Below are 19711 nucleotides of genomic sequence, written 5' to 3'. Positions count from 1 at the left end.
CACAATCAGGGTATCCATTGATTCCACAAAATCACAGCAATATGGGCAAAGTCAAGGTTGCAAACCTTTTCTTGTTGACAAAGGCACCCAATGTCCCGTCAATGAACAGAGTAGGAGCTAGAAAACAATGGACATCAGCAATGGACATCAGAATTTACTGGGAAGAAGTTAGACATTCTGACCTCTCTCTGCTCAGAACTCACAGCACCTGTGTATATGCTGGCCATGATGTCCAGCAACATATTTGGATCTCATGAATTCTCAGGCACCCAAGATGTCCACCATCCTGGTTAAGTCAGTAAGTCAGTGGCAATTACTTTAATTACTGATTAGTTTGTCAGTTCTTTTTGCATTTGTTTGAAGTATTCAAGGCCACCCCTGCCCATTCTCCAGGTAATGTGGTATTGCGTCAGGAAGGGCATCCAGAGTAAAACCTGTGCCAAATCAACATGGAGATCCAAAGTGCTGTGACGTTCCCAAGTGAAACAAGGGACAAGCCAAAGGAATGGGACTGTGTTTCATCTAAAATGAAAGCATAAATTGCCTGAAATTTGTTTTTCCCAATAAAATTCCAAAATCCTAAAAATATTCCATTTACAACAACATAAAATAGAAACACAGCATAATATCATATTTGACCAACTGGAGCCAAAGCATATTTGATATTTTTCTGTGAGAAACAGCAAAAATTATTTGTCATTTATCAAAATTGCCATGAATCAAGTTAATATTATAATATTCTTTTCCATGTGGTCCTGATACCTCATCACAGGGTGCTATCCTGTGAATGATGTCTTTAAGATGTCCCACCATCTTCTCATCCCTGAAGTCAGATGGGAACGTTTCCGTCCATTCCGTCAACAGCTGCAAGATCTTCGGCCCAAACTTCCGCACTTTTGCCTGTTGTTTAAGATGTATCAATGGTTAACATCTGTACTTAAAATATAATCAATACATGGCAATTTATGGGGAAGAAATGCGAGTGATTGCATGTGGACATATGTGTTGGGATACTCTGAACCATATGTATCAGGACATTGATTTGCTCTGTTTCACAGCATGTTGAAGTTGACAACAAATAAAGAATCAGAGCTCACAGTGCAAATTGTCAGTTTTAATTTGACAGAAATGGACAAAAAGCATTTCATGCTCAGGTGCGTCATTCCCACGTCATTTCATTAACAAGGAGGCATATGAAAGGTCCATAGTTGATTCCAAGTGCTGCATGTTGCTGTACACTTCAGAAAAATTAATCACTAAGAAACAAAGACTGTGGGAACAGTGTGACAAATCTGGCTAGAGCACAACGTCCTTATAAAGTGACACCCATGACAGCTCTAAAGGAGCTCTAAGAAAAGCATATGAAATATAAGATGGGTTTTGCCAGAAGACACCTGGGAGACTCCAGCCTAGATTTTGTACATTTTCTTTTTAACAGTGCATTTGTCTGAGCATATCTTTAAAAAAAAGAAGAAAATGTTGGTCTAGCACTTGATTCATTCACCCCGTTGGGATGTGATTACCATACACGGGATAAACCCTCTGTGATGTCACTAGGGTTGGGTATCAAGCCGTGCAGTGTTTGGAGCTGTGCGGCTCTGTGCCGGGACAGAGTCCGGCTGGAATTAATAACTTCAAAATGAATTGCTGCTTTAAATAAAATGACACCTCTTTCCAAACACTGTAATACAGACAAACTACAATCCACTAAAATGTTTTTTCCTCCCAAAATGAGACGTCCTGCATCCTGACATGCAGCACAGCAAAAGCTCAGCTCAGAGATATGGAAAGATATTCATGCCAATAATGCCTGAAAGGAAATGCTTTTGACAAAAACTACAGATTTTGTTTATTTCTATTTATGTCCAGAGATCAAGGATCCACCATGTAGAGTTTATTATGTCCAGAGTTTAAGGATCCAGTGACCAATTTCATATTTATTTACTTTAAGACTCAATAAAATGTTGTTGACATAGAAAACCTGTAAAGCCTACTTTTAGTACACAGAAAATTCACAAGAGGTATTGATGAGGAAATCGATAAGGAATCGGATTGATAAGCGGAATCGATAAGCGGAATCGATAATGGTATTGATATCGATTAAAATCTTATCAATACCCACCCCTAGATGACACCCACAGGATTTTTTTGACAAGTGGGTTTGAAAATGGAAAGACGTGCAGCATGGTCTGAGCTGATGTGGCCTGTGTAAGATGAATGAAAACAGGCTAACTTTTACATGGGTGTTTCATTCATACTTATTTTTTGTGGACTGGGTGCTGGTTCTCAGAACTGAATGTATTAAAAGCTATGACACAGACATACTGCCTCAATAACTGTGGCACTATCAACAAAGCTAAAATCACCAAGTTATCAATACTGCTAATCAGCGCCAACATACAGATTAGTCAAGACTAAAATTTCACTCCTCTCCCTGGATTGTCACCTTATCATGATCCACCCGGAAGAGTTACAGGGTTTGGCCGAGGATAGGGAAGTGTGGAATGAGCTGGTTGGTCTTCTGCCACCGTGACCCGAACACAGATAAAGTGGCAGAAAATGATGAAAATGAATCAAATTTCACTAAATGGAACAACTGGAGCATAGACTTTCTCCACAGAGAGAGGACTAGACATATTCGCAAAAGTTTTGTATCGTATTTGGTGTTTCGTCTACACTAAACTGGCGTTTTCAGAGCTCAAACTGATGCTTTCTGAAAACGGGTCTCAGAATGGATAAATCTGAAAACGCTGCCTTTGCATCTTCATGTGGACAAACAATAAGGAACTTTTCTGAAACAGTGATGTCATAGCCCCACCTATCTTTCCTCATCCATGCATAATGGATGATATGTTGTTGCTATTAACACAGTACTTTAACTTTTTTTTATCTTGGTGGATCCTTAATGGGATTTATTTTCATTGCTAGCAGAGTGCTGACGATACAAAGGATGGCTGAATAAAGCAACCGTCGCGAAACTAATAAAATAACTGCAGAAAAGACTTTGTTTTTAAAATAACATTTTTTTTTTCTTCTTCTTGGTGGCAGGACAAGTGGCAGCTTCCTCCAGCTCAGGCTGACAAAATACACCCAGAGCAGACAAACACAGAAGGACCTCTTTGTTTATTCACAAGCAATTTCTAGGATAAGGAATTAAAGTATTTCCAGACATCACCTTTCAAAATAAGGGCCCATTATATGGATAATAGTTTTCGTCAGGCTGTGATGATGAATCCGGCTGAATGGACGCAACAGGTGAGGTTAAAAGACTTTATATTTACTCAGGGTGCCACTTTGTAAAGTCCTTGCTTCTGCTGCTATACTGATTAGCTCCTTACACCAGTTATACAAATACTCCACATCATCTCCATTTTATTTTATTTTATTTTTTTTTTTTTTGTGGGAGCATTACAGCACCTCATACAGGCAGGCATTTGCAGTACATTGTTTTCACTGAGTCCATGGGCAACCAGATATTTCTTGACATGTCCCCTGTTTATGGAACATTGTTTGAAAATGACAAAGACAAAGATTGTATAGGGACAGTTTTGTTTTTGTGTGAACAAGGCCTTAAATGGGCATTTAGTACAATTAACTGCACAGTAAGCCATAATATCTCAGATATTTCTAATGTAATGCTTTGAAAGGACCTCTTGTTTTGCGAGAGACTGCATGTTTATTTCTGGTCTAAAGTTGGGCATTTTAATATGGGGGCCTATGGGGATTTACCCAGTTTTGGAGCTAGACTCAGATGGTTATTCAAGGAACTGCAGGATTTGGCACTTTCATGCTGGTTTCAGCTTTCAGCACCAGAGGTTGCTGCTTTGTGATTACCTTCACATTAATGATGACAGTCTGCACTATGAGCTCATATTCATTATTTATTTCCATCTGCACTAAAATAAAACAATTGTCAATGTTCAGTGGTGGAACAGAGTGTCTGTGGGCTTCTGGGCTGCACTTAAAACATTAAAATCCCATTATATTCACAGCCTGTAAGTGAACAGCAGCAAATTTAAATACCGCAAACAGCATTTTCAACCACTATAAAGCTACAGAGTGGCAAATTTCATGCTATCTAGAACTGACATTACAGAATGTGTTTTGATATCATTGGTCACAATTACCTGTCACATTATTTTTCTATGGGGATTCATGCTGTATGTGATGAGCAATATATACAGGGTGACCCAATAAAAACAGAACCCATAAAAATGGTAATCAATCTTACAAAGCAAATTCCAGCAAATTCCTTAACTTAAACTTCAGTCTGTTTCCGATCATTCCCCAAAGATTCAGTTATCTCGGTCACTTTGCATAAAAGTCATGTTCTTCCATGACATAACAGACCTGGAGGCCTATTTTGCCAGCAAATCATATCATTTAGAGCATATATTGGAAAGAACATAACTTTTATGCAAAGCGCCAAAGATAACTGAAACTTTGGGGAATCACTGTACACAGACTGACGTTTAAGTCGAGCAAATAGTTGAATTTGCTGGACCTTTGCAGGATTTATTACATTTTTATGTGTTCTGTTTTTTTGGGTCACACTGTACAATATTTTCTTTCATTAAAAAAAAGATGACTGTCAAACTTGTTACCCTGCATGAGCAACCAGTAGACAGTCAGTTAGTGGAGCAACCTCAGACTGTTCTTTTTTCTTTAGTCTCCTGTCCGCCCTGCCCAATGCGAAAGACAGAGTAAGTATGTCCCTTTTAGGCTACTGTATCAACATGGTGGTGCAATATGGCAGCTTCCATGAGGGGGCCAGCTCCCATGAAAATATGAAGTGCTCATCCTAAGCTTCTGAAAACACATAAACATATGGTTGTGAATGATATATTCCATTTTTTGGTAATAAACACCCCTAAATCCAACACACTGTAGGATTTAGGGGTGTTTACACACTGTAGGGTGAATAAGAAGTCTGCGGGTCACAGAGCTTTCTCTTATCGTGCCCCTGTTCTGTGGAATGGTCTCCTTACGTCAATAAAACAATCAGATTCTGTGGAGATTTTCAAGTCCAGACTTAAGACGCACTTATTTTCCCTTTCATATGGCTAGCATACTGGTACAGTTTTGTTTTAAGCTTTTTACTCTTTTAATTCATGGTATTAGTAATTGGAGCATGCCGCGGCCTCAACTTGACCTAAATTCTGGGTCTTTTATTGAAGCTTAGGGCTAACGGCGATCACCTTAGTATTTCTTCTGTTTTTCTTGTTGATTAATGCTGGCAAATTATACAGTATTTTTGGTCTTTCTGATGACTGATTCTGTTTTTTCTCTGTTTAAGGTGCAGCTCCATCCAGAGATGGGAGTTGTATTTGTGTTGGCGATCCTCCTGTCCTGGGCACCAACATCAATTCTTGTATATTCATCCGTGAATTGTTCTGTGAATTGTTTCTGTAATTTATATTTGTAGCATGGCCCAAGCAGAGGGTCACCCCTTTGAGTCTGGTCTGCTTGAGGTTTCTTCCTCAGAGGGAGGTTTTCCTGACCACTGTTGCTCTGGGGGTTGGTAAGGTTAGACCTTACCTGTGTGAAGCGCCTTGAGGCAACTCTGTTGTGATTTGCCGCTATATAAAGGAAAATAAATTGAAATTGAATTGAAAAATTGTAGGATTTAGGGTTAAACAAAACAACTGTGAAAATATTTGTTTTCATGGAAGACCTTCCCAGAGAGAGCCCCAAGCACGGTACATGACAATAATAAATGTAACTGTTAATAGATCCTTGTCATTTGATTGGTGGTTTGTACGTCATGTGATATGGCTCATTCATTCCAATTAATTCCAATTACTGTGCAGTTTTGGTTCCATACGTTTTGCACCATTGCACGCCGCCACCACCTTGACATGGCGAAGGCACTTAGTTTAAGAACAAACATGGCGGGGTTTATTTTGGTGACAGATGATTTGAATGAGCTTATTGACGGTGCTCATTTGTCTAACACAAAAAAGCAAATCCAGTACGCCGTAAGCCATCTGGAGGCATTTGTTGTATTTGCTGGGACGTAGCTAGCTGAAGTGGAAGCGCTGTCGGATGAAGAGCTTGACAAATTTCTATCATGATTTTTTTTGCTGGACTGAGGAAAGCAGACTGGGGTCTGCACATGAACAATTTTGGAATGGATTGGATTGCAATTTAAAGTTTGTGTGGAACTGTTTGCAATATCTTGACTTCAAAGAACCAATGACACACACCAAAATGTAAGTCCCTTTTCTCTTGTTTATAAATGATATATTTTAGGTGTTATATAAAACAAACAATGAATGTTTTTTTTCACTCATGCAATGAAAGAATATTTCATGAAGTGAAAAATGAAATGTTCCATTAAATGAGGCGCATAAAATATTATTACCATTGCACTCATAAGCATTCATTATTTGTACACTATTTCACAGTGTTTCAGCATAAGTAAGCTACGCATTATTTTTCCAATGTCAATGTCCAAATACATATGGACCCATGTGTGGTGCAGTGTTGACCGTATCGAGCGGGCTCTGATCCAGCTGCTGCTGCTTGATGCACAGCTCACACACTCTGGCCAACAGCTCCGGAGGAGGGATGAACAGACGCGCACTCAACAAGAAGGTGAACACATAGGCTTTCTGTCAATGGACACAAACACACATTTGTTCACATGCTGTCAGTTTGTCAATGAAAATACAGCAGCGTTCTCTGTAATTACAGAAAGCAAAGCTGCACTTAAAATCCAGACACAGGGTTCATAATCAAATTGGCTGTGAAGCGAAAGTGACTTTCTGCAGGAGTTCACAAGCAAAAATACACTGGACATAAATTCTGTTGTGAAGAAAAAGAAAACTTATATCTGTGGTTATGTGAATGGCTTTATGGAATATACTGTGAATTGTACAGTATGTTTTTGCAATAAATAAATAAAATTAAAGGAGAATGGGGTATGGGCAGCCTTAATCCAGGGATAATCTGTTTTGAAAGCAAGTACACCAACTGTTTCTGCAACCATTCTGTCACATGGTGTGAATTAGTCTGAAATTGTAATGAACTGCTGAATCCACTTTCATTTCATTTTCAATTCTAAACATACTTTTTTTCAGAACTCCTCATATTAACATACTTACAATTACAGTAAAATATGTTAATATTGCAACATGATATATCCATCCATTTTCTATACTCGCTTACTCCAATTAAGAGTGACGGAGAGCTGGAGCCTAGCCCAGCAGTCATAGGGCACGAGGCAGGGTACAGCCTGGACAGGAGGGTAGGTTATCACAGGACCACATATCGACAAACAAAAACATTCACACCTGCACGCACAAGTTTCCAATTCACCTAACCTGCATTTCTTTGGATGTGGGAGGAAGCCGGAGCACCCCAACATGAACACTGGGAGAACATACAATCTCCACACAGAAAGGCCCCAGGTGGGAATCGAACCCACGACCTTCTTGCTGTGAAGCAACAGTGCTAACCACTCAGTCACCATGTTGTCAACATGATATACACTTCATTCTATTTTCAGAAAGTTCTTATTGTGTGACAGCACAGTGCTGCAAACAGTAAGCATCTCAAACTGTTGGGAAAGTGTAGGTACACGGACCAACAACAGGGGGCGCAAATGAACGGACAATGGAGTAGGTCAAATAACAACACTTTACTGTTGTGAATGTGCACAACAAATACAACAGATTACAACAATAGACAAGAGTCAATTCACAAAGGTGTCGTGTGGGCAGGCTCGAAGATAGGAGACGCCTGTCCAAAGCAGAACCGGAACCACACGATTTCCTCCGCCACCAGACCCCGGGAATACTGGAGCCGCCAAGTCCCGAACTCCCAGGTGGCCACTGCCTCCGCGTGTCGGACCTGGTACTGCTGGCGAGGAACAAAAAGCAATTAAATGAGGGCGCGTTTGCACCCAGGAATCCGTACGGCAGGAAAGCTACCTCCACCTTTCGTTGGAAAAGTAGTCCACAATACAACGCACAAAGTCACAAAAGAATACTGTCAAACAGTCAGCTGAGGTACGTTACCTTCCAGGTAGAACGATATCTCGGCAAAGAGGTGGAGATGACGTCTTGCTGATATACCGATGCAGATCAGATGAGTGGTGACAGCTGTCACAGGTGATGAGTGTCAGCTGTCACCCCGGCTGCTCCTGTGAGGCGGCAGCGCCCTCTGGTGCCTGGAGCCCGCACTCCAGGCAGGGTGCCCTCTGGTGGTGGTGGGCCAGCAGTACCTCCTCTTCAGCGGCCCACACAACAGGACCCCCCCCTCAACGGGCGCCTCCTGGCGCCCGACCAGGCTTGTCCGGGTGGCGGCGGTAGAAATCGGCCAGGAGGGTCGGGTCCAGGATGAAGCTCCTCTTCACCCAGGAGCGTTCTTCAGGTCCGTACCCCTCCCAGTCCACCAAATACTGGAAGCCCCGGCCCATCCTACGGACATCTAAGAGCCGGCGCACAGTCCAAGCCGGCTCGCCATCGATGATCCGGGCAGAAGGTGGTGCCGGACCTGGAGTACAGAGGGGTGAGGTGTGATGGGGCTTGATCCGGGACACGTGGAAAACGGGATGGATCTGCAGTGAGGCCGGAAGCTGAAGCCTCACTGCGGCTGGACTGAGTACCTTGATGATCTTAAACGGACCGATATACCGGTCCTGCAGTTTAGGGGAGTCCACTTGAAGGGGAATGTCCTTAGTAGACAACCACACTGCCTGAGCTGGCCGGTACGTAGGGGCCGGGGTCCGCCGACGGTCTGCATGGGCCTTCGTCCTCATCCGGGCCCTCAGCAAGGCAGAACGGGCGGCACGCCACACCCGACGGCACTTCCGTAGGTGGGCCTGGACCGAGGGCACACCGACCTCTCCCTCAACCACCGGAAACAAAGGAGGTTGGTACCCCAGACACACCTCGAAAGGGGAGAGGCCGGTGGCTGTCGACACCTGGCTGTTATGGGCATACTCGATCCAGGCCAGATGGCCATTGGTCTGGGGATGATACCCGGATGAGAGACTCACCGTGGCCCCCAGTTCCCGGCAGAAGCTCCTCCAGACTTGCGAGGAGAACTGGGGACCGCGATCGGAGACGATGTCTGTTGGGATCCCATGCAGCCGGACGACGTGGTGGACCAGGAGGTCCGCTGTCTCCTGGGCCATCAGGAGCTTCGGGAGGGCCACGAAGTGGGCCGCCTTGGAGAATCAGTCCACTATCGTGAGGATGGTGGTGTTGCCCTGGGACGGCGGGAGGCCCGTGACAAAATCCAGGCCGATGTGGGACCAGGGGCGATGGGGCACGGGCAGCGGCTGGAGCAGTCCCGAAGCCCTGCGATGATCAGCCTTGCCCCTGGCGCAGGTGGTGCAGGCCTGGATATAATCCCGGACGTCGGCCTCTAGGGACGCCCACCAGAAGCGCTGCCGGACAACTGCCACGGTTCTTCGCACCCCTGGATGACAGGAGAGCTTAGAGCCGTGACAGAAGTCCAGGACTGCAGCCCTAGCTTCTGGTGGGACGTAGAGTCTGTTCTTCGGCCCAGTTCCGGGGTCCGGGCTTCGTGCCAGGGCCTCCCGGACGGTTCTCTCTACGTCCCAGGTAAGGGTGGCCACGATAGTGGACTCCGGGATGATGGGTTCCGGTGGATCCGACAACTCCGCTTTGACTTCTTCTTCATGTACCCGGGACAAGGCATCCGATCTCTGGTTTTTGGTCCCGGGACGGTAGGTGATCCGGAAGTCAAAACGGCCGAAGAACAGTGACCAGCGGGCTTGCCTGGGGTTCAGCCGCTTGGCGGCCCTGATATACTCCAGGTTCCGGTGGTCAGTGAAAACCGTGAATGGCACGGACGTTCCCTCCAACAGATGTCTCCACTCTTCAAGAGCCTCTTTCACCGCAAGGAGTTCTCGATTGCCGACGTCATAGTTCCGTTCGGCCGGGGTCAACCTGCGGGAAAAATAGGCATACGGGTGAAGGACCTTATCGGTCTTCCCGCTCTGGGAAAGCACAGCTCCTATCCCTGAGTCCGAGGCGTCCACTTCAACCACTAACTGGCGACTAGGATCGGGCTGCACCAGAACGGGTACAGACGAGAAGCGCCGTTTCAACTCCTTGAACGCGGCATCGCAACGATCTGACCAGGTGAAGGGGACTTTTGGTGAGGTCAGGGCTGTCAGGGGGCTAACTACCTGACTGTAGCCCTTAATGAACCTCCTGTAAAAATTAGCAAAGCCGAGGAACTGTTGCAGCTTCCTAAGGTTGGTGGGTTGGGGCCAGTCTCTCACCGCCGCGACCTTGGCCGGATCAGGAGCGACGGAGTTAGGGGAGATGATAAACCCCAGGAAGGACAAAGAAGTGCGGTGAAACTCGCACTTCTCGCCCTTCACAAACAGCCGGTTCTCTAATAACCGCTGCAGGACCTGACGTACATGCCGGACATGGGTCTCAGGATCCGGAGAAAAGATGAGTATGTCATCCAGATATACGAAGACGAATCGGTGCAGGAAATCCCGCAAGACATCATTAACCAATGCTTGGAACGTCGCGGGGGCGTTTGTAAGACCGAACGGCATGACCAGGTACTCGAAGTGACCTAAGGGGGTGTTAAATGCCGTCTTCCACTCGTCTCCCTTCCGGATCCGAACCAGGTGATACGCATTCCTGAGATCAAGCTTGGTGAACATTTGGGCTCCATGCAGGGGCGTGAACACTGAATCCAACAAGGGCAATGGGTATCGGTTACGAACCGTGATTTCGTTCAGCCCCCTGTAATCAATGCATGGACGTAGTCCGCCATCCTTTTTCCCCACAAAAAAGAAACCTGCACCCATCGGGGAAGTGGAATTCCGGATCAACCCGGCAGCTAAAGAGTCCCGGATGTAGGTCTCCATTGATTCGCGCTCAGGTCGTGAGAGGTTGTACAGCCTGCTGGACGGGAACTCAACGCCTGGAACCAAATCAATTGCACAATCGTACGGACGGTGGGGGGGAAGGGTGAGTGCCAGATCCTTACTGAACACATCCACAAGGTCATGGTACTCCACCGGCACCGTCCCTAGATTGGGCGGGACTCTGACCTCCTCCTTAGCCTGGGAACCGGGAGGAACCGAGGAACCTAAGCATACCCGATGGCAGGTCTTGCTCCACTGCACCACTACCCCGGACGGCCAATCGATCCGGGGATTGTGTTTTAACATCCAGGGGAACCCTAAAATCACACGGGAGGTAGCAGGAGTCACAAAAAACTCGATCTCCTCCCGGTGATTTCCTGACACTACCAGAGTTACTGGTGGTGTCTTATGTGTGATTGGAGGGAGTAGGGAGCCATCTAGTGCCCGCACCTGCACAGGCGAGATAAGCGCCACCAGAGGGAGCCCTATCTCCCTGGCCCATCTGCTGTCTAACAGATTCCCTTCAGAGCCCGTGTCCACCAGTGCTGGGGCCTTCAGGGTTAAATCCTCATAAAGGATTGTAACTGGGAGTTGTGTGGCAATGTGGGTGTGTCCCACGTGAATGTCTCAGCCCACCCCTAGCCCAGTTTCTAGGGGCGGGCATTGGTGTTTAACCGCTCGGGGCAGTCTCTTACCTGATGCTCTATCGAGCCACAAACAAAACACGCTCCGCGGGCCAGCCTCCTCTGTCTATCTGGTGCCCTAAATGTGGCCCTGCTCGTGTCCATAGCTTCGTCAGCAGGGGGAGCTGTAACCACACGGAGCGTAGGGGCCGTGGAGCGTGGGGAGGGCGGAACGCGGTCGGAACCGGAAGGGAGAGGGACGGCGCGTGCCCGGCCACGCCCTTCGTCTCGTTCCCGACGGCGTTCTTCTAACCGATTGTCTAATCGTATAACGAGATCAATAAGCCCATCTAAATCCCGCGGTTCGTCCTTAGCCACCAGGTGCTCCTTTAGGACCAACGACAGTCCGTTTACAAAGGCGGCGCGGAGGGCAGTGCTATTCCAGCCGGACCTCGCAGCCGCGATGCGGAAGTCGACTGCATAGGCAGCTGCGCTCCGGCGCCCCTGTCTCATTGACAGCAGCACGGCTGAAGCGGTCTCTCCTCTATTTGGGTGATCGAACACTGTTCTGAACTCCCTCACAAACCCATCATATGTCTGAAGGAGCCGTGAATTCTGCTCCCAGAGCGCTGTAGCCCAAGCACGTGCCTCACCGCGAAGCAGGTTTATTACATAAGCTATCTTGCTGGCATCAGTTGCGTACATGACAGGACGTTGTGCGAAGACGAGCGAACACTGCATAAGGAAGTCCGCGCACGTCTCCACACAACCTCCGTACGGCTCTGGAGGGCTTATGTATGCTTCCGGGGAAGGTGGGAGGGGTCGTTGAACGACCTGTGGAACGTCACTGTTACGCACAGGGTCGACAGGAGGGAGAGCCGCAGCAGCGCCCTGAGGGCGCGCTTCCACCTGCGCGGCGAGAGCCTCCACCCTGCAGTTAAGGAGGACGTTCTGCTCGGTCATTAAATCCAACCAAGCCGTGAAAGCGGTGAGGATCCGCTGCAACTCACCGATCATTCCTCCTGCGGACGCCTGTGCGCCCTGTTCTTCCATTGGCCGTTCAACAGCCGGTTGACGCCCCTCGGGATCCATGACGGTGGCCGAGATATCCTGTTGGGAAAGTGTAGGTACACGGACCCACAACAGGGGGCGCAAATGAACGGACAATGGAGTAGGTCAAATAACAACACTTTACTGTTGTGAATGTGCACAACAAATACAACAGATTACAACAATAGACAAGAGTCAATGCACAAAGGTATGATAATGTTAATAAAAAAATGCTGTTGGATTTCCTAGTTAAGGGGTGGTGATGGTCTAGTGCAGACGTGATTTTTGGTGGGGGCGAGCTGGTAGTCGCCTGGGGCGTATTTTTTCATGACACATATCACTGTGTGAGGAACTGGCAAATTTACGCGGCGCCCCACAGCTACAGGCTCCTACATTCAAAAGACACGGGTTAGGTGGATTGGAAACTTTTAATTGTCCGTAGGTGTGTGTGCAGGTGTGAATGTCTGTTTGTCTATATGTGGCCCTGCGGCAGACTGCCGTCCTGTCCACGTTGTACCCCGCCTTGCGCTCTGTGACTGCTGGGATAGGCTCCAGCCCCCTGCGACCCTTAATTGGAATAGATAAGTGTGTGTGTGAATGGATGTTTTGTTTTAGAGTTATACTGTAGCCTGCAGTCTTTTGATGTCAGTTTCAATTGCAATTTCAGGGGCACTTCTAAAATATTAAGAAAAATAATAAAAGAAAACAAATGGCTGTTTATGTAAATTTTGTTTTTTGGGGGGCGCGGAGGGGGTCTTGCCCGGGGAGTAATTCAGTGTAGAACCGCCACTGGTCTAGTGGTTAAAGTGGTGGGGTTGAGACCAGAGAATCCTCAGTTCAAATCCCTGTCAGACCAGAAAATCCCTAAAGGCCAACACACACTGATATTGGTGTGTGAATGGGTAATTGTGAGGCATCATTGTAAAGCACTTTGAGCTTCTGATTCAGGTGGAAAAGTAGTATATAAATACAGTCCATTTACTGGTTTAAAATGTCAATTACAACAGCTATATACAATAAAATTTAGAGGTTGTGCTGTAAAAGGTATTTACATATTTTTACAGAATTACTCTGGGAACCACAAGTGCCATTTTTTTTCAGTAAAAATTACTTCTTTTTTTTTTTTTTTTTTTTTTTAAGTGTAATGGCAAGTGGTTATTTTCTGCTGTGCTGTTTACCTCAGGGTAGTAATCAGCAGTGGGCACCAGGTTCTGGATCAGGGTGTCCAGAGAGGCAGAGGTGATTGGAGGCCCATCAACCAGGCAAGCTCCGGGCCCCGGACCCTCCTGTGGGGCCTCCTCCTCCTCCCCAGGCTCAGCACAGGCCAGATGGGGGCTGAAGCCACTGGGAGTGGTGAACATGGTGCCTGAGCACACAGTTTGGGGCATTCCTGGTTGGAGACAGAGAGAGAAAAAATGTTTTAAACTTTATTCTCTGTTACATCATATCACATTCTATCCATGGCTGCACCACAAGTCAATCATTCTATCTTTCCATTATCATTCTCTATCAGTTTTCTCATTCCTTTGTTTTCGCCAGTGTATCATCTCCTATCAGCTCTCATTCTAGACGGCGACACTCATTCCATCCCACTGACAAGCTTGCATTATTACCATTGCCGGGGATATGGAATAACCCTCGAACAGCTGCCCTATGTCTCACACCGACAAAACAGAGGAGAGAAAATGTGGGTCACCATGTCTCCGCAGAGACTGTTTCTGCCTGAAAGCAGTCCTGCGTCCTCCATCTATGCCCTGAACGTCTCCCACTATAAAAATGTTACTTTCGGTTACACATTAGGCAAATTCTAAACACTCTATTTCTCAATAAACCAATAATGCAGAAGCAGTGCAAAGAAAGACCTACGGCATTTTCATACCTGAAAGGCCGGAACCAACGTTCATCTTTGTATATGTTTGGTCGGGTTAGTTTGGGTTCACATCACAATGTTGCATTTGCACTAAAGAACCTTTCATGAGGTACTTATGACCTGACATCATTTGCAGATGTGCCTGTGTTTGACTTTAGCTTGTTGTTAATTTGGAAGATAGTTCAGTTTGAATGCAAAAAGCTCAATTTGAACAGAGAAAAATTAAATAACATATTCCTTTAGTGGTAACTACACCATTATTGCTGTGGTATTCTTTACACAGTAGAAGTCTAACACAGCGACACTTGTAGTCCAAATTTTGGTCCTTTGGTTTGGGCCATGGTCTAATGAAGCTTTCACACATGCTGTTTTGGTTCGAACCTAAGTGAAAAGTCCAAAGGTCCAGAACAAATAAGGTAGGTGTGAAAGCTTACATTATTCTATGCCACAGTATTGATACCACTCAAACAATCTTCAGTAGGGCTGCACAATATTTTGTGTCAGCATCATTATCATGATGCATGCATTTATAATAGTCAGGGCTGGGTGATGTGCAAGGTCAAATAAGGCAAATTTAAATCAAACCTGTTACCCAACAACTTTTTTGTAGCTTGATTTAAAAAAAAAAAAATGACACCATGGTTCTCATCTTCCATGACTAATTTACATACAAGAGAGGCTTGTCTGATGGAACATACCGTATTTTATTCCATTTTAAAAGTTCTTGCACACACAAAGGTTATTTTTGTTGTTTCTTTTTCTGCTAGGAAGTGACCTATGAGGACACATTAAAATGTTTTCAGCCCCACCAGGGAACAAAAGTACCTGGAGGCCCAAGATGTGACCTCCTTCTGTGAAGGGATAACAAAGCTTGAACACTGGTGGACCAAGTGCTTTGAAGATCACAGGCATTATGTATGTATGTATTATGTTTTTGCTAGGACTGAGCAACGTTAACGCGCTAACGTTGCGTTAATTATTGAGGTCATTATCGCCGACAATTTTGTTCCTCCCCTTAACGCTGCGGGTTTTTTTTGTTTCTTTTTTAGCCTTTTATGACTGTTGCTCATTGCCTTTTATTTTGAAAGCGTCAGTCGGGGGCGAGTTTATGCTGCTGCTTCCTGCTGATAGCTGAGTTCACACAGAAAACGACACGAGGATCGAGAAAAGTACAGGCTATGCAATGCACAACAAAACAAAATGCAGAAAGACGCCGTACTTTTGAATGGACATTTTCGGTACAAAGTTCTACAGGATCATGCCCGGATCCAGACTGGTTTGGACCGAAATTTTTTTTACGCATCGTTCGTCATCAGAAAAAAAAAATCTTGAATAATCTTGAATAGCCGAACGTGTCCCCGCGTTGAACACAGCTTTTTGGTGGTTTTCATGTCAACCTATAGTCCGTAAATTATACGGATTTTTCCGAGTTTCAGAGTCATATGGACGTACAAATAAAGTCGGATATTCAGGGTTTGGACTGTAATAAACTATTTCTGCAGCGCGGCTCCACTTTGAAACCATGAACCATTGAAGCAATGCTTCGATCCAGTAGCTCGTTGGTTCTTTGATTCACTACTCTTCAGAAACGGCAAGCCGCTTCTTAACCACTGTCAAAGCCATTAAAATATCGTCAGTCACTTTTGTGTGGATTAAAGTCACTAACTGGGACTCTTGTCTTGTTGCTGTCAAGAAACGAGAATTGTCCTCCGTTCCGTTCACACAGCTCGAAACGCTGCGCGGCTGAGACAGAGTCCGGTCGGAATTAATAACTTCAAAATGAATCGCCGCTTTAAATAAAATGACACCTCTTTCCAAATGTAATACAGACAAGAAACTACAATCGACTAAAATGTTTTTTTTTTTCCTCCCAAAATGAAACGTGCTGTATTTTCTTTTCAAATTACATCCTGAAGTGAAGCACAGCAGCTCTAAGCTCAGCTCAGATATATGGAAACACATTCATGCCAATGTCTGAAAGGAAATGCTTTTGACAAAAACTACAGATTTTGTTTATTCCTATTTATGTCCAGAGATCAAGGATTCACCATATAGAGTTCATTATGTACAAAGTTTAAGGATCCAGTGACCAAATTCATATTTATTTACTTTAAGACTCAATAAAATGTTCAATTTCAATTCAATTTAATCGGCTTATAAAGTGCCAAATCACAAGAAAATCTAAATATACTAAAATACATCACAATTGTACACATATCAAATTGTGGTATGTGTACAATTGTGACGTATTTAGTACATTTAGTCATGGACATGAATATTGTTATTTTGATATGAAACAGGATAACAAATGACCTGCTAGTGGTTCTGTATTTGATTTCATTAGTGTGTTTCAGTTGAAATTTACATTTTCAAATTTATGCAATGTTCATTTACATTTTCAAATAAAACTGTGCTTTTAAGCTGCTTTTGAATTCATTTTTGGGTTTCACATATACCATGCGATTAATCATGATTAATCACAGAAAGTCACTGAGTTAATGCGATTAAGATTTTTTATGTTTGCCCACCCCTAGTTTTGCATAATGCAAAACCAATCTTAATCCTGTAATGTTTTCTAGGTGAGGCTGAGAACCTTGTGAAGCACCCTGGTACAGATGCAACATGTCAAGTTAACCACAAGTTGTTACAAACGTCTGGTGTCCATCAGTACTAAAATGTATGGAAGCAGGTTCCTGGAACTACACGAAAGAAACCTCAAAATTATATTATTTTATTGCATTGTCTCAGTGAAATACTTCAGAGTTGATGTAAGTTCCTACTGGTCAGCAGCATTTTGTATTGAGGACTTTTATTTTGAAATGTCAGAAGGCCCATAGAAACTATATATACGAGGTATATTAGATAATAAACCGACCCTTTTATTTAATTTTTTTAACTATATGGATTTGAATGATGTGCGATTACACCAATCATGCTTGAACCCTCGTGCGCATGCGTGAGTTTTTTCACGCGTGTCGGTGACGTCATTTCCCTGTGGGCAGGCCTTGAGTGAGATGTGGTTCCGCCCTCTTGGCTGAATTCCTTTGTTTCACACGCTGCTCGAGACGGTGCGCGTTGCTTTATCAACATTTTTCTGGACCTGTGAGGAATATCCGAGTGGACACTATTCGAGAAATTAAGCTGGTTTTCGGTGAAAAGTTTAACGGCTGATGAGAGATTATGGGGTGTTTCTGTCGCTGTAAGGACTTCCCACAGAGCAGGACGTCGTGCAGCGCTTCCAGGCGCCGTCGTCGGCCTGTTTCGACCTGAAAACATCCTAATTTAAGGCTTAATTCACCCAGGACGTCGTGAGAGAACAGAGAAGATTCAGAAGAGGACATTTTTTAATGAAAGACATGCGGGCAAATTCGCAGAGTCGTTTCCATCACGACTTGGCAAATCTGTGTGCGCCGCGACAGGAAAAACATCTCCGTGTTGAAAACCATTTGTAAAATTCAGGCGGCTTTTGATGGCTTTCAACAAGTGAGTAACTGAGAAATTGTTTAACAGCTTGGGCATGTTCCAACTTGCCCGTTAAGGTTTCCAACACGGAGGTGTTTTTCCTGTCGCGACCCCCCAGGTCGGGTCCGGCCCGACATGCAACTCTGCCCGCACGTTCTTTCATTAAAAAATATCCGTTAACAATGGAATGTCCGAATAAACTCCTCATGCCGACTTCTTCTGAAAGTTCTCTGTTCTCTGACGACTTACTGGGTCAACAGAGCCTGAAATGTGGAAGTTTTCAACTTGAAACGGCGAGACGCTGCCACCTTGAAGTGCAGATCGCCGTCAGGCGCCGTGGGCCGTCCTTACGGCGACACTACCAGACCAAAATCTCTCATCAGCCGTTAAAATTTTTACCGAAAACCAGCTGAATTTATCGAATGGTGTCCACTCAGTTGTGCCTTACAGTTTTGAAAAAATTTTTATCAAACAAAGCAGCAGTCTCTGAGCCATTCCTAAACAATGAAAAAAACGACGAGAGGGTGGGCGACTCCTCACTCAAAGACTGCCCACAGGCGAATGACGTAACCGACAGGCGTGAAAAAACTCTCGCATGCCCACGAGGGTTCAAGCATGTCTGATGTAATCACACGTGATTCAAATCCATATGGTTTTTGAAAAAAATAATAAGATCGGATACTTTTCTAATAGACCTCGTATATATATATATATATATATATATATATATATATATATATATACGAGGTCTAATTTTTTTTTTTCTGCTTTGAGTTATTGCTTTCAGTTTTTACTGAGGCTGCCTTCAAATGTCCAGTTCATGCCCTCTACTTAAAACCAGCATGATTGCAGGCTTCCAGTTCTGAAAAAAAAATTGCACAAGAGACCAATAATGCAAAACTACAAAATTATGTTTGTAGCTTGGAGCCTTGATTTGTTTGGAAGCTATTCAATTTTTGAAAATGACTAAGACTTGGTCTGAAATAACAAAGAACTGCAAGAGATGGTTTCTTATGTTTCACAATAACAGTATTGCATACCAAATGACAGATATTGTGTGATTTTTACTTCTTCCAAGAGATTATCTCATCTCTGGTGTTTGTTTGTCTGTCTGTAACAGGATTTCTCTAAAACCTATGATTTTTATTTCAGGGTACTTTTGCACAAATGTGTGCTTTGAGTTATGGAAGACTCTTAGATTCCGAGGAAGGGCTGGATCTGGAAAACTTGTATCACACTGATGCAATGTAACTTTGATATTCTATGCAAAATGTTTTCTTCTGGAAGCCAAATCTGTGACAAAAATCTGCTCTTAATGACCAAAGCTGGCAGCTACATCGCTAATCATTGTCACGGAACATTACAACATCCTGGATTCCTTGAGGCAGTTTCATTGACCCTAAACCACCCTGTTGGATGCAGCAATCACAAGAAAGTCAGTAAACCACCACACTGACAGTGAGACATTGAGCAACATGCAGGAAGTACTCTGAGATGTAAACATGGCATGTACTTCCTGTTTTTTCTTGCTAAGGCTGCAGTCAGGCCGGAGCAGGATGACTACACGTGCAAGACAAATAGTTCAAAATCACCCGTCTGTTCTCCATGTTCATCTGGAGTTGCATCAGGAAGATCATCTGGTATAGAAAATCAATAAGTGGACAAAGTTTGATCCACTGTGGCGATCCCGGGCACATACAAGGAAGAATCCAAAGACATTTCTCACTGGGCCACTTTTCTATTTTTCTACCAAAAAACAAAAAACAAAAAACTGCAGTGCAGAAACAGAATTCAGAAGAATAGCAGAACATAGCACTATCAGGTTTGACAGACAGAGAT

At 44.5% G+C, this 19711-nt stretch overlaps 1 protein-coding gene across 2 annotated transcripts in view; it reads right to left on the bottom strand.

The window, feature by feature from the left end:
- Positions 1–19711, bottom strand: part of LOC117519983 (ras-GEF domain-containing family member 1C-like) — a 67340-nt gene that overhangs the window by 9429 nt on the left and 38200 nt on the right. For both annotated transcript variants that reach the window (XM_034181276.1, XM_034181277.1), the window contains exons 2-4: positions 13719–13930; positions 6492–6614; positions 763–900 (exon numbers count right to left, since the gene is read on the bottom strand). In XM_034181276.1, coding sequence (XP_034037167.1) covers positions 763–900; positions 6492–6614; positions 13719–13928 — 471 coding nt within the window. In that variant the 5' untranslated portion in view covers positions 13929–13930. The remainder of the gene's footprint in view (positions 1–762; positions 901–6491; positions 6615–13718; positions 13931–19711) is intronic.

This window comes from Thalassophryne amazonica, chromosome 11 (genome assembly GCF_902500255.1).
Source record: "Thalassophryne amazonica chromosome 11, fThaAma1.1, whole genome shotgun sequence".
NCBI classification, from domain to species: domain Eukaryota; kingdom Metazoa; phylum Chordata; class Actinopteri; order Batrachoidiformes; family Batrachoididae; genus Thalassophryne; species Thalassophryne amazonica.
Note: the sequence above shows the minus strand (reverse complement) of the source record. Positions and strands in the feature narration are given on the sequence as shown.